Consider the following 15,345-nt stretch of genomic DNA (forward strand, 5'->3'; position numbering starts at 1 on the left):
GCGCGATGGCGTAAGCGTGGACGTCCACGTGATGACGCAGACGGCGTTACCGTCTCCAAGGAGCGGTCCGGGGCACCGGTTTCAAAGTCGCAGGGCGGGCCGAGTGGATTTCCGCTGCTGGCCTCGGGTTTCCCCGCCGTCCTGGAGTCAACCCCGCACCCCAAACGCTCCTCCAAGGACGCCGCCACCCGGCTGCTTGCCGTCTCCTTCGGCTGTCTCCTAAGTGGCCCGACACGACCCCGAGTGACCTGCGGGACGCCTGTAGCCATCCGCGTCCCCGTTTTACCCGGCCGGGATTCGGGTGACCGTGGAACAAAATTCACTTGGCGGGTCCCCAGCAGAGCTGAAATCTTAAGTCTCTTGCCTGAGCGAGGGGCTGGGCTGGGACTCGGGAGAAGGCGGCGCGGCGGGGAAGCCGCGTGAGTAGGATGCTGATTACACCGCCCGAGTGCTTGACAACCTCCGGAGCTTTGCTTTAGTTTTGCTTTCCCGAACAACGAGTTCTGGGGTTTTTCTTTTTTGGTGATGGTGGTGCTGTTGGGGTTTTGTTTATTTTTGTCTTGAAGAAAGTGAAGGTGGTGAAATCTCCAAACTAAATTCTATCGAAATGGCCACAGAAATCGACTTTCTGAGAGATCAAAGTAAGCTCCGTATTCCTTTACTGAGAATTCTTACATGTAAGGTTTAATGTCGGCATTGCTGACAAGCTGATATTTTTCTAATGCTTGCTTGGGGCATGGAAATTTGTAAAAACTTAAGTTAGCTTTACAAAAAGCTTGGTAGTATGTGTGAGGATGTGTATATACTTAGGCAGAACCGTTTGGTAAATCCTTGTAAGATTCCTTAAGCTTACATGGGACTCTCCTAGACACTAAACATGGTTGTTTTGCGCCTCGCATGCTCTGGAGATATTAGAGGGCTAATGGCCAGGAATAGTTTCCAAGTCTGCCATTAGAACCTGGAGGCACAATTCTGGCCATTTGTAAAGAGATGTCTATTGAACTCCTCCTGTTTTTAGTTATGTGCCAGGCTCTATACAGGCAGAGCTGTTTCAAAGACGAGGAGGGCAGTTATGCCCTCCAGGAATTTAGTTTGGGGAAGGAAATACGTAAATTCCATACACTGAAGTGGCAGCAAGTGCTAACTCTTTTGCCTTCGTTTCCTCATAGGTTGTTGGAATGATTAAATGAGTATTAAAATCTGTAAAGGATTTATAATACCTGACAGTAAACAAATGTGCTCAACAAATACTATTACAGGATTATTATTAACTGTGGTCAAGGAAGGTGCCATTTGGCCTGAAACTTGAAGTAATAATATGAATTTACTAGATAAAGAACTGTAGTTATCCCAAATAGAATAGTATATTCAGCGTTGAGGGGATTACGAATATGTTTGTTAAAGACTTGCGAGAACGTTGGCTTATATGGAATGTGGTTTATATAGGCAAATAACCAGGTGGAGCTGAAAGGGATGAATGGGGCTGGATAGTGAAGGGCCTTGTCTGCTGTATGTGGAGTTTGGACCATTGTACAGGTTATCGGAACCACTGAAAGGAATTCACTTGAGAGTAGCATGATCAAATTGTGATTTGGAAAGCCTGGTATGGCTGTTAGGAATATGCCTTATAGCAGAGCGCATTTAGGTGACTTAGCATACTGGTAAGAAGTGAACTAAGGTAGTACAGTGAGATTGGAGATTAGGGAATTTGAGAGAATAAGGTAGAGGGCAACTGAGGTTTTTGCTTTAAACAACAGGGAAGGTGGGAAAAAAGTGCTAAGTACCATTTTGGAAGCTTTAGAAACCAGTGGTTAAGAACTCAGCTTCTCGATTCAGTCTGTCTAAGTTTGTATCTTGGCTTTATCTCTTTTCAGGTCTTTGACCTTTTACAAGTTACTTAGCTCCTCTGTGGTATACTCCTCTTGTTTGTAAAATGGGAAGAATAGCACAATAACCCTCATGGAGTTGTAAGGATTAAATGAGATGATGGAAATAAAGCATGGTTTCTAGTACATATTAAGTACACTATATATGTTATCTAAAATTATTGATGCACTATGATGATACTATAACATTAACATTATTTCTCAAGTTTGAAGTGGGAATACCTGCCACCCTGTAAGGAAGACTGGCTGGCCACCATCTTGCGTGGTGGGAGGCAACAGTTTGGTGATGAGTTTGGTTGGGGTGGGGAGGACACCTGAGTCACTCAAACTATGAGTTTTGGAGGAATGAGCCAGCCATTTTTTCCTTTTAACTGAACCCAGTGTGCCAGTTACAGCTGAGTGGGTTATCCTAGTAGGCAAAACACCTTGACACTAGCTGCGGTAAATATAGATGGCTTAACGTTCTCCCACCTATTTTAACCTTCTCTATACTGACTTCTTGATCTTTTTTTTTTTTTTCCATTTTATTTATTTTTTCAGCGTAACAGTATTCATTCTTTTTGCACAACACCCAGTGCTCCATGCAAAACGTGCCCTCCCCATTACCTGATCTTGATTGCCTCTTTCCATTTGTTCCATTTGGATTTGGTGTTTCTCAACTGGCAACCCCTGTGATAAAACATTAGCTTTACAAGTAACTACAGGCAATTCCAAACCCGACCATGTTTCTAGTAAACTCCTAACACATTTTCAGGACACTGTTCTCCCACCTCCATCTGAGAAGGGAAATCTGATAGTCCTTAAAGACCTGTTCAAAGAAATACTTTTTTATCAAGCTAAGGAATGAAAAAGTCATTCTTGTAGTTGGGATTTGGGAAGTGGAGATGAACTTATTTTATCTTTTCATTCTCCGTGAAGTGTTCTTCACAGAGCAAAAGTTTTTAATTTTTTTTTTTAAAGATTTTATTTATTTATTTGACAGAGAGCATGAAAGGGGAGAAGATCAGAGGGAGAAGCAGACTCCTTGCTGAGCAGGGAGCCCAAAGCAGGACTCGATCCTGGGACTTAGGGATCATGACCTGAGCCGAAGGCAGTCGCTTAACCAACTGAGCAACCCAGGCGCCCAAAAGTTTTTAATTTTGATGAAGTTCTCAATTTTTTTCTTTTATGGATGTCATATCTAAGAAATCTTTGCTTAATCAAAGGCTGCAAAGATTTTCTATGTTTTATTCTAGAAATATCGTAATTTGGGGTTTTACATTTAGATTTATGATCCACTTGACTTAAATTTTGTATAAGGTGCAAGATAAGGGTCAAAGCTCACTTTTTTGCATATGAATGCAATTGAAAAGATTATCCTTTCTCCCATCAATTACCATTGCACCTTTGCAAAAATCGTTTATCCTTGGGACCCTTGGGTGGCTCAGTCCATTAAGTGTCTGCCTTCAGCTCAGGTCATGATCTCAGGGTGTTGAGATCAAGCCCCTCATCAGGCTCCCTGCTTAGCAGGGAGCCTACCCCTGCTTGTGCTTGCATGTTCACTCTCTCTCTCTCTCTGTCAAATAAATAAATAAAATATTTCAATAAGATCATTTGGCATTATTTGTGTTCATCCATTTCTGAACTCTGTTCTGTTCCATTGATTTGTTTATCTGTTCGAGCACCAGTATTCCAGTGTTTTGATTATTGCAGCTTGTAGTAAGTCATAGAATAAGATGATGTTAGCCTTTCAAATGTGTTCTTTTCAGTTATTTTGACTGTCCTATGTGCTTTGCACTTCCATATGAATTTTAGAATCAGCTTGTCAATTTCTTCAAATAGATGCTGAGATTTTGAGAGGCATTGCTTTGAATCTGTTGATCAATATGTGTAGAATTAATAGCAAATGATATTGAGTCCTCTTATCAATGAAAAGGCATATTCTCTCCATTGATGTATCTATTCTTTTATTTCTCTCAGCAGTATTTTGTAGTTTTTCATATATAGGTTTTGCACGTCTTTTATCAGATTGATCCCTATGTATTCTGTTTTTGATACTGTTGTAAATGGTATTATTCTTTTACTTTGGCATCTGATTTATCATTGCTAATATATAGAACTATATCTCTTTTTTGGTATATTATACCCTGCCACCTTTTTAAACTCACTTATTCTAATAGGTTGTTTTTAGAGTTCATTAAATTTTCGGCATAGACAATCTTTTCATCTCTTAACAGTTTTAGTTCCTCCTTTCCAATTTAGATGTCTTTCATTTCATTTTTTGGTTTATTGTACTGGCTAGAACTTCCAGTACAGTGTTGAACATGAGTGGTTGGTGTGGACATCCTTGTCTTTTTCCTAATCTTAGGGTACAAACATCTATCTTTCAAAATTAAGTATGATACTAACTGTACATTTTTTGTAGATGTTTTTAAAAGGTTGAGAATATTCCTTTGTATGCCTAGTTTTCCGAGAGTTTATCAGAATGGATGTTGATTTTTTTTTTCAAATGCTTTTTTGCATTTATTGAGAGGATCAGATTTTTTTTTCCATTTTTAGTTTGTTAATAGGGTGTCTTACATTGATTAATTTTCTTATTTTAAGCCTGCCTTACCTCTCTTTTTGGGATAAACTTCTCTTATTCATGTATTATCCTTTTTATATATTGTTAGATTTGATTTTTTTTAAAGTTTATTTAAAATTTTCGTTCTCTCTGTTCATAAGTCCTTTTTTTCCCCTTCTAATCTCTTTGCCTGGTTTTGTCATTAGGCAATGCTTGCCTCATAGATTTTGTTGGAACATATTTTGTTTTCTTCAATTTTCTGGGAAAGTTTATGTAGAATTCACATTATTTCTTCCTTAAATGTTTGGTAGAATTTACTAGTAAAGTCAGTTGGACTTGGAGTTTTCTTTATGATAAGATTTTAAACTAGAAATTTAATTTCTTTAATAGATAAAGAGCTACTCAGTAGTCCGTTGTGTACTGTTGTTTCTGTTTTTTGGGGTTTTATTATTGTTCTTGTGTACTGTTATAAACAGAGACCCACCACAGATTTCATATATCCAGAGTTCTCTCTCTCTGTAACTTCCTCTTTCATACTTTGTCTTGCCAATTCTTGTTCACTTGATCTCCACTTCCTTAACTCAGAGAAGCTTCTGATCTCTGAGGCCTGCATTTTTCCCTCTTTGTGCCATGGTCTAGATTCTCCAGTCATTAAGGTGGAGCAGTCATAGGGTTTACCTCATTTGTTTTGCATCTCTCATTATCACTGTCTATTGTCTAGTATCTTGCAAACCATTATTTCATTTATTTGCTTTTGGTTGTATTGAATGGGAAGGTGGTCCTTGTTACTTCATGTTGGACATAAGCAGAAATCTATTCAAGTTACCCTGCTTTTGAAATCTTAAACACAAGTTTCTTGCTCCCACTGTAACTGTTCTTGGCTTCATCCAGACTTCTATTCTGACTGAGTTACGGACATTGGGGAGGGTATGTGCTATGGTGAGTTCTGTGAAATGTGTGAGCCTGATGATTCACAGACCTGTACTCCTGGGGCAAATAATACATTATATGTTAATAAAAGTAATTTAAAAAAAAAAAGACATATTTTTTGAACTCTTCATTTTCCTCCATTTCCTTAATTCTTTCCCAGCTTATTTTCACTACTTTCTCTTTTTTAAAATATTTATTTATTCATTGGGGGTTGGAGGGAGAGTGTGTGCACAATTTGGGGGGAGGAGAAGAGGGAGAGATTCTCAAGCAGATAACCCCACTGAGCACGGAGCCTGACGTGGGGCTCTGTTGGACAACCCCGAGGTCATGACCTGAGTCAAAAACAACTCAAACCAACTGAGCCACCCAGGCACCCCTGTTTTTACTACTTTCTTTACTGTAACCATTGCCCATTAGTTCATCTGCTCTTTTGCCAGTGATCTTTTTTTTTTTTTTAATTTTATTTATTTATTTGAGAGAGAGTGAAAGTGAAAGAGATCACAGAGGGGATCCGCTAAGCAGAGAGCCCGATGCAGGGCTCGGTCCCAGGACCCTGGGATCATGACCTGAGCTGAAGGCAGTCGCTTAACTGACTGAGGCACCAAGGTGCCCGTCTTTTGTCAGTAATCTTGATATGATTATTGGGCTTTTTTATGTAGCACACACTCAGTAATACTTCATCCCTTGATCAGTTGTTTAATTTTCCTTAATAGTTTTCATACCCAACTGTTCAATTGCCATAGATTAAAAAACTCAATGCTTTGGGTAAGTACCACCACAAGCTCACTAAAGACTGACTGAGCTGAGATTTGAACTGAGACTGTCTAGTTCCAGTGTCTGTATTCTTAACTTCTATCCAACAAAGAGACTTGTAAGAAAAAAAAAAATTACAGGCCTGTTTCACTTATGTACATACAAACTAAAAATCCTACATAAAAGGGGCACCTGGGTGGCTCAGTGGGTTAAGCCTCTGCCTTCGGCTCAGGTCACGATCCCAGGGTCCTGGGATCGAGTGCTGGGATCGAGTCCCGCATCAGGCTCTCTGCTCAGCAGGGGGCCTGCTTCCCCCTCTCTCTGCCTACCTCTCTGCCTAATTGTGATTTCTTCCTATCAAATAAATAAATAAAATCTTTTAAAAAAATTATTGAATACAATAAAGACCTAGGTTAATGGAGAAACCATTAACATATCAAATTTGTGGATTAGAATACTCAATATATTAAATATGCCAGTTCTTGATTAATGGTTAGACTTATGCATTCTCAAACTTAATTTTGACAACATGATTCTAAAATCTAGTCGAAGAAGGTTGCCTGGGTGGTTCAGTTGGTTAGGCATCCAACTCGTGATTTCAGCTTAGGTCATGATCTCGGGATTGTGAGATCAAGCCTCACATCGGGCTCTACTGGGTGTGAAACCTGCATAAGATTCTCTCCCTCTACCCCTTCTCTTTACCCCCACAAGCTCACTCTCACTCTCTCAAAAATAAAAAAAATAAAAATCTAGTGGAAGAGCTAAGAATAGCCAAGAGAGTTTTAAAGACTATCAAGGTGGGAAATTTTATTGGCTGGTTATTAAGACTTAAAAATTTGATTATTAAATCAATATTAGATTGTCAGATTGATATATACATAGATCAGTGGAATAAATTAACGCGGAAAAGACATATACGTGAAACTTGTTATCTGAAAGAACAGCAATACAAATCAATGGGGAAAAGGTATTTAGCAAATGGTGCTAGGATAATTGGCTATCCAAATAGGAAGGAAAAAATAATAAAGATACCTTTCCACATATATAGAAATATCATCTGCAGGTTGATTACTTAAACTTCCAGAAAAAAATTTAAGAGGGTGTCTTTATGATCTCAGGATAGGGAGAAATTTAGATTTAAATATTTTGGATGAATGAATGAAAGAAATAGGAGACTTAAGTTAGAGTAAAATTTTCTCCTTATTAAAGTCAACCTCCGAGGATTGAATGTGTTTCCTTCAGTAATCCACAATTGACTTTTTTTTTTTTAGATTTTATTTATTTATTTGAGAGAGAAAGCATGAGTGGGGAAGGAATATTTTTAGGAATTATGTATAGGTGTAATTTTTTTTTTAAAGATTTTATTTATTTATTTGACAGACAGATTACAAGTAGGCAGAGAGGCAGGAGGGGCGTGGGGGGCACAGAAGCAGACTTCCTGCTGAGCGGAGAGCCCGATGTGGGACTTGATCCCAGGACCCTGGGATCATGACCCGAGCTGAAGGCAGCGGCTTAACCGACTGAGCCACCCAGGTGCCCCTGTATAGGTGTAATTTTAAAGTTGCACTAGTTTACGTTCTCACCAGCAGTTGAGAATTTTCATTATTTTACATTGTCACCAACATGTTCTGTAATTTTAGCTCTTTATTATAATTTTAATTTGTATTTTCCTGATGCCTAATGAGGTTGAGCAGCTTTTTCTATGTTTATTAGCTTCCTGACTAATCTTTATGTAAGGTGCCCATTCATGTCTTCTTACCACAATCTATAGGCTTGTCTGCCTTTTAATTGACAGTTTTTTGTATATTCTAGATACAAGCCCTTTGTCTGTTACATGTGCTGGAATACATTCTCTATGTTTGTGTCTTGTTAAGTCTCTTTGTTGAATAGAAGTTCTTAATTTTAATGTGGTTCAGTTTATCAGGGTTTTTTTCACTGTGGTTAGCGCTTTTTTGTCTTCTGATTAAAAAATCTTTCCTTACCCTAAGATATATAAAAATATTCTGTACTTGTCTAGAATTTATTTTGGCATTCACAGTTAGATCTTCATTTCACCTAGAATTGATTTTTATGGATAATGTTTTGTTTTTTATGAGGATATCCAGTTGACCCAGAACCAATTTTTAAAAGATTATTTTTTTTTCATTTTTTAAATTAACATATATTATTTGTTTCAGGGGTACAAGTCTGTGATTCATCAGTTTTGCACAATTCACAGTGCTCACCATAGCACATACCCTCCCTAGTGCCCATCACCCAACACACCATTCCTCCCACCCACCTCCACTCCAGCAACCCTCAGTTTGGTGTCCTGAGATAAAATCTTATGGTTTGTCTCCCTCTCTTTTGTCTTGTTTCATTTTTTGCTCTCTTCCCCTAAGATCCTCTGCCTTGTTTCTCTAATTCCACATATCAGTCAATCAGAGAAAGACAATTATCGTATGATCTTACTGATATGTGGAATATAAAAAGATGATTCTTTACTTCACACTGCTTTGCAGTGCCCCTTCAATCATAATTCAGTTGTTTTAAGTGAATAATTCAGGTGTTCTAAGTGAATGTGAATTTATCTTTGTATTCTTTATTCTCTTCCATTGGTTAAATTTGTTTAATTTTATACAGCTATCACACTTTCTAAATGACTGTAACTTTGTGATAAACCTTGATATCTGGTAAAGCAAGTCCTCCCCCATTGTACTTTTCCAAGAATGCCTTAGCTTTTCTTGTTATGTTTCCACCTATATTTTAGAATGACCTTTTAAATTTTTGCAGTATCATCTTTTGGAATGTTAACTGAGATTGCATTTAGGCTATTTGTAGATCAACTTGGGGAGAACTGCTATCTTCACAATACTAACTCCTGTAAACCATGAGTATCTCTGTCCACTTATGTAGTCTTTAATTTCTCTCCTTATTGTTTCATAGTTTTCTGTACACAGTCTTACACATCTTTTGTTTAAATCTTAGTTTTATTCCTAGACATTGGTTTTTTAGTATGTATTGTAAATGACATCTTTTATTTTAACTTTGTTGCAAATATGTAGTAATATAATTAATTTTTGTATATTGGCCTTGTCTCCAACAACCATGCTGAAGGTCATCATTCTAAGAATTTATCTTTGTGTTCTCTGGGATTTACCTATACCTATACACGATTAACTATGGATAATGGATATTTTTTTTTTCTTCTCAGTCTTTATACCTTTTATTTCTTACTTGCCTTATTGCATAAACTTAGACCTCCAGTAGAGTGTGAATAAATGTCAAGAGAATTTGTCCTTCCCAATTTGTCATTCCCAATTTCCGGAGAAAGTTTTCAACTTTCTTATCCTTAGTATAATGTCTGGTGTGCATTTATGTAGAAATCAGTTGTTATATCAAGGAAATTAACTTCTGTTCTTACATTCCTGAGGCTTTATCATGAATATGTCTTAAATTTCATCAGATGCTTTTACTGTAACTTTTGAGATGATTGTATTTGTTGATCTTTTTTGTATGTTTATTTTGAGGGTGGGGTGGACTTTATTATTTTCTTCACTTGATCTTTGGGTTTAGTTTGCTTTTCTTCTGATTTTTTGGGATGGACCTATATTTCATTGACTATAAACCTTCTTTTCTAATATAAGCAATTAAAGCTATAGATTTTTTTAGTAAGTTTTCAGGTATTACATTTTCACTATCAACCAATTCAAAATACACCCAAATTTGTATTGTAATTCCTCCTGTGACCCATGAGTTATTAAAAAGTAATTTCTGAACTTCAAAATGTATTAAAATTTTCCCTTTTTGGTTTTTTATTCTAACTTAATTGCTTTACTGTCAAGTAACATGCTCTCTTTGGCTTTCAGTCTTTTTGAAAGTTGAGGTTTACTCTACTGCTAGTAGATTATCCGTTTTAAACAATCCATGTGATCTTGAAATAATTTTTCTACATTCACTGTGTTCTATGTTTTCTTGATGTGAATAGAAATATTAAGCACCTTGTGCTTACTGAGAGCACTTGGCTTTATTCTAGTCCTTCATTTTTATTATCTCTTACTCTTGTATAATTCAGAATCTTTGTCCTGCTGTTTCTCTTCTGTGTGGAGATTTGTCCTGGAACAGAATTTTAGCCAATTTTCACTATTGGAAAGATATGACTATAGCTTATCTTTTCAGTTATTTTCACTTCTAGTAGCAGGAATTTGGAAAAAAAAAAAAAATGGAGTACTTTTTTACTTCTGCTAGCCTGAAGAGTAAACCAGGAAGAATTGAGAATTAAAATGTAAGAAATCAGAACAATTAGTTCTTTGCAGCTCTTCTTTTCCTATTAGCAGTAGGTAGTTGGCCTATGTGTATAGAAGGGCCCTTAAATTCAAAAAACATGTGTTGAAATTAATGGTTCATTTTGAGAAGCAGTGAAGACTAGCAGTTTTGCATTGGATATGTCATATAATAACTATCTTGTTTGTAGTTTTTAAATATTGAGCATTAGCCAGTGAACTACAGATTGGTTTTTTTCCCTTTGTTTCAGATCACCGACTAAATGAAGTTCTTAGACGATATCAAATGGAAAATTTTTCCAAATGTTCATCGGTGCAGGTACGTAAATTTAGTTAAGGTCTAAAAAAAAAAACTCAGATTTGGTTGTAAATATGTTTATGTAAATAAATTCTATTTAGGATTATTCTCATGTGAAGTTGCCTACAGCACTTCGAAATTTGCTTACAACTGGGATTTGTATAGGGAAACGCTTGTTTTTGCTTAATAAAAGTAGTTCTTTGGCTATAGAAATTGCCTTTTTTTCTGAATTGGAGGTTAGGTATTATGTATGATGTTAAAATATCTGAGTTCTAAAATGAGAATTCATTGACTTTTGAAATGAAATCTTTTTTTAGGATACATTTCGTAGTAAGCTTTAACTTGCAATTCTCATAAATTATGGCAAGCAAAAACTAAATCAAAACAGTAAACAATATACAGCATTGTTTTTAGTACTTCTTTCCTTGGGTGCATGTTCTTATTTAAATATTCTGATAAAAATTTTTGAACAATGAGGTTTGTTTATTGGTGGACTCTGAGTTACACAATATTAAAAGAAAAACAGTAGCTCCTATATTAGTGATAGCAACCTACTGAATTAATAAGGATGTGTTTTGATCTTGACATCAATGAATCTTGTAACCAAAACATTGTTTTGGGGCGCCTGGGTGTTTCTTTAGTTAAGTGTCTGACTTTTGATTTTGGCTCAGGTCACGATTTCAGTGTTGTGAGATAGAGCCCTCCATTGCTTGGTGCTGAGCCTGGAGCCTGCTTGGGATTCTCTCTCTTCCTTTCCCTCTACTCCACCACTACCACTCCCGACCCACTCATGTGCCCTCTCCCTTAAAATAGAATTGTTTTTAAGGTATTAAGAAAGAAGTTGTTTTAAAAGTAATAGTTTATCTTGTTGACTTGACTATACTTATACTTTCTTTAGTGTATTCTCAGCATTTAGCCTGCTGCTCTATTTTTATTTACAAACACCAGACTGCGTCCAGAGGGTCTTAAAAGTATCCATCCACTATGTTAATCATGTTACTGTTTTTCTTACGTTATTTTGTTAGTTATGCTTACCTAAGAACTGTTATCATTTAGATGATAGAGAATTGTAATACAGCAGCCTCTAAATTTTTTTCAGACTCTTAGGTTCTTTTTCTTCTGCTTAATGTCTTATAGAATATGTCTGAAAGGAGGATTCAAACAAAAGAGTGATTTTAAAGCCTGAGAAGATCTCTTGGCACGGTTTTATATCATACCTACTGTACACGGATGACTTATGAAAGATGGTTTTACCAGATAAAGCAATGATTGTATGTAGCCTTTTAGATGCACTTGCCTTGTACATTGTGATTAATTAAAGCCTCAAGGTAACATACCAAGTAAAGTAAGGTCAGGTTTTCTCTTATTTAATAGTGTACTCTCCTGTGAAATTACAGCTCCTTGAATTCTCTAAAAGTACATGTTCTTTTACAGATACTATTATAGTCATACAATCAAATCTTGATTCCTAGCTCTTATTTTTGGTAGTAATTTATTGTTACTGCCTAAGAATCTTCTGAAGTTCGCTGTCTCTTCAGAACACATTGCTGTCTCAAAATACTAATCCCCCTGCATCTTGCCTTCCACTGCATAGTTTGCAGTAATGAGAAAGGAGGTGATATAAGAATATGAGAAAAAGATTAATCTGCTTTCTAGCATTATAGTCCATATCCTTGGCCATATATAGTGCATTCTTCAGTTCTTCACCCCAGAAACGTTATACTGGTTTCTGAAAAACTACTGGAAAAACTGAAAAAATTTGAAAAAAAAAAAAAAAGAAAAGAAAAAAGAAAATGAAAAAAATTGAAAAACTGTCAAGGGTAATTTTTTAATTTGTGGGGTTTTTTTTTTCTTTTTATAGTATTTTTACTTTTTTTTCTGTTTGTAGACGTAGAAGTAGGAGGAAACCATTATCAAAGGTTATGTGAAACCCAGGAGCACTGGCTGAGTTCTCTTCTCACTCACTTTAGTGATTGCTGCTAGCAACAGAAATCCTTCATAAATTTTATTTGGCCTTTTTGTTCAGCTGTGTTTCCCAGGTGTCAATTCTTGTTAATAGATGCTCAATAAATATTTGTTGAATGAATGAAGCAATTATATCCTTCCTTTACTTTATTCCTGCCTACTAATTTCCCTACATCATTTGAGCTCTATCTGCCTTGTACAGTGAGAGTTGAGATGAAAAAGTCATGATCAGCTTGTGAAATACAAACAGTTCATGCTTTTTAGTCTATTTTTCAGGATAAAATCACAATGAAATTCCCTTCTTCCTCACACTAGGCAAATGGTCAGGACTTGTGTTAAATGAACATACTTTATGAAACTTTTCTAATATTAGAAAAATAAATCTGCCAGAATTTGATATTTATTTCTTATATTTTAAGTTGGAATTTCAAGCTTGATTTTCTATAAAAACTATGCTATAAGTGATAGTTAAAATTCATTTGTGCTATCACTATATAATAATCATTTAGGCTTCTCATGGATCAAAGGAAGTTTTATGAATTGCCTTAAGGTTTTTTGGTATAGTGTTTCTTAGGGAAATACATGATATATTTAGGGAACAGGTGGTGGGTGATGGGGAGGGCACGTTTTGCATGGAGCACTGGGTGTTGTGCAAAAAGAATGAATACTGTTACGCTGAAAAAATTAATAAAAAGGGGAAAAAAAAAAGAAACTTAGCAAAGACAAGATATATTTAGAATGATGATACAAAAATTATATGAATTTAAACTGAAAGTTAGATTTTCCAGTGTGTACAATAGCTTGTATATTTAATATATTTGGTTCATTATACTTTAATAAGTCACTCCTCTTTTACTTATTTATTTTAAAGCTTTATTCATTTAATTATAGAGAGAGAGACAGGGTGCATGCATGCACCCGGTGAGGGGCAAGGAAGAGGGAGAGAGAGTCTTAGACTCAGTGCTGAGTGCGGAGCCCAATGCAAGGCTCGATCTCACAACCTGAGATCATGACCTGAGCCAATATCAAAAGCTGGAAGCTTAATCTACTACAACACCCAAGCACCGCCGTTCAACTTTAAAAATAAAAAACTTCTGGGGTGCCTGGGTGGCTCGGTGGGTAAAGCCTCTGCCTTCGGCTCAGGTCATGATCCCAGGGTCCTGGGATGGAGCCCCGCATCAGGCTCTCTGCTCAGCGGGGAGCCTGCTTCCTCCTCTCTCTTTCTCTGCCTGCTCCTCTGCCTACTTGTGATCTCTGTCTGTCAAATAAATAAATAAAATCTTTAAAAATAAATAAATAAATTAATAAATTAAAAACTTCTTATAATTGTATGTAACCTTCCAAAGATCGTTTAAAGGGGCGCCTGGGTGGCTCAGTGGGTTAAAGCCTCTGCCTTCGGCTCAGGTCATGATCTCAGCGTCCTGGGATCGAGCCCCGCATCGGGCTCTCTGCTTGGCGGGGAGCCTACTTCCCTTCCTCTCTCTGCCTGCCTCTCTGCCTACTTGTGATCTCTGTCAAATAAATAAAATCTTTAAAAAAAAAATTATAAAAAAAAAACAAAGATGGTTTAAATAACAACTAGTTTCTTGAATGATCCCTTCAAGGTTGTGAAATTTAGTTGTCTTTCTTTGATTATTTTGTGTTTTATGTATAAATAAAAAGTATGTCAAGTGGCATTGCTCTCTGAGAGCATGAGATCCAGCCCCATGTCAGGCTCCGTACTGAGCACTGAGCTTGCTTAAGATTCTCTCTCCCTCTCTCTTTGTCCCTTCCCTGTCACATGCATGCACAAGTGTGCTCTCTCTCTCTCTCTCTCAAAAAAAAAAAAAAAAAGGAATAAAGGATTTAGCACTTTAAAGAGAGTCTAAGTGTAAGAGTTTAGAAATTTCTGTACATCGACCTTCATTGGTAAATGATGAAAATCCATCTCCCCGTATAAAAATGATTTGCTGCAACACTCAAAAATGTGCAACAACACTTTCACAAAATGCTAATCAGCCTATATTTTCTTCCAAAGGATGGCAGATAGGATGCGATTAATATATTTCATAGCCAGTGATATAGAGTAAAGTAAGGGGCACAAAATTAAACATTCAGATTTATGATTAGAATACTTAGTGTGTGTTTTCCTTACAGGAAGTATCTGAGGAATATCCTCAGAGGAAGTATCCAGAAATTTTGTCTACCCAATTATAATCCAATATTATTGACATTCTTCTGTGATACACTCTCATCATCATCTCAGGAAGCCCTTTTGGGATCAAAATAATAGAAATAAATTGTAGAGTATCTGTTATTCAAGATATATAAAATGCTCTATATGTTTCTTTTATTTAGTATAGTTTGTTTAAATTTTGTTTTAGAAAATATAAAAAGGATATTTATAAATGCTTTTCTTTTGGTGATCATATTATTGAATAGGATTGTTAGTCTTGTTCACCTGAAACTAATATGACAAATGTCAATTATATTTCAACTGAACTATATAAATATATGTAAATGTATAAATATATATATATAAATGGCTTTTATAAAAAAGATTTTATTTTTTTAAGTGTCTCTACACCCAACATAGGGCTTGAAACCCACAACCCCGAGATCAAGAGTCACACACTCTACTGAGTGAGCCAGCCCCGTACCTTTATATAAGTGCTTTTATAGTTGTTTTCAATCTTATTCTCCCAACTTGATTTTTTCCACTAGATCTTG

The 15,345-nt window shown here is 36.3% G+C and overlaps 1 protein-coding gene across 4 annotated transcripts in view; it reads left to right on the forward strand.

Annotated features, from left to right (window-relative positions):
• Positions 1-506: 506 nt before the first annotated feature.
• SCLT1 (sodium channel and clathrin linker 1) overlaps positions 507-15,345 on the forward strand; it is a 199,482-nt gene continuing 184,643 nt past the window's right edge. For 3 of the 4 annotated variants that reach the window (XR_006817479.1, XM_045998235.1, XM_045998237.1), the window contains exons 1-2: positions 507-641; positions 10,625-10,692. Coding sequence is in view for 3 of the 4 variants with exons in the window: in XM_045998235.1 (XP_045854191.1) it covers positions 608-641; positions 10,625-10,692 (102 nt within the window). In the remaining variant the exon portion in view is untranslated. Of the gene's footprint in view, positions 642-10,624; positions 10,693-11,808; positions 11,943-15,345 lie in introns of all 4 variants that reach the window. The other variant, XM_045998236.1, reaches the window with a different exon arrangement.

This window comes from Meles meles, chromosome 2, assembly GCF_922984935.1.
Source record: "Meles meles chromosome 2, mMelMel3.1 paternal haplotype, whole genome shotgun sequence".
NCBI lineage: Eukaryota > Metazoa > Chordata > Mammalia > Carnivora > Mustelidae > Meles > Meles meles.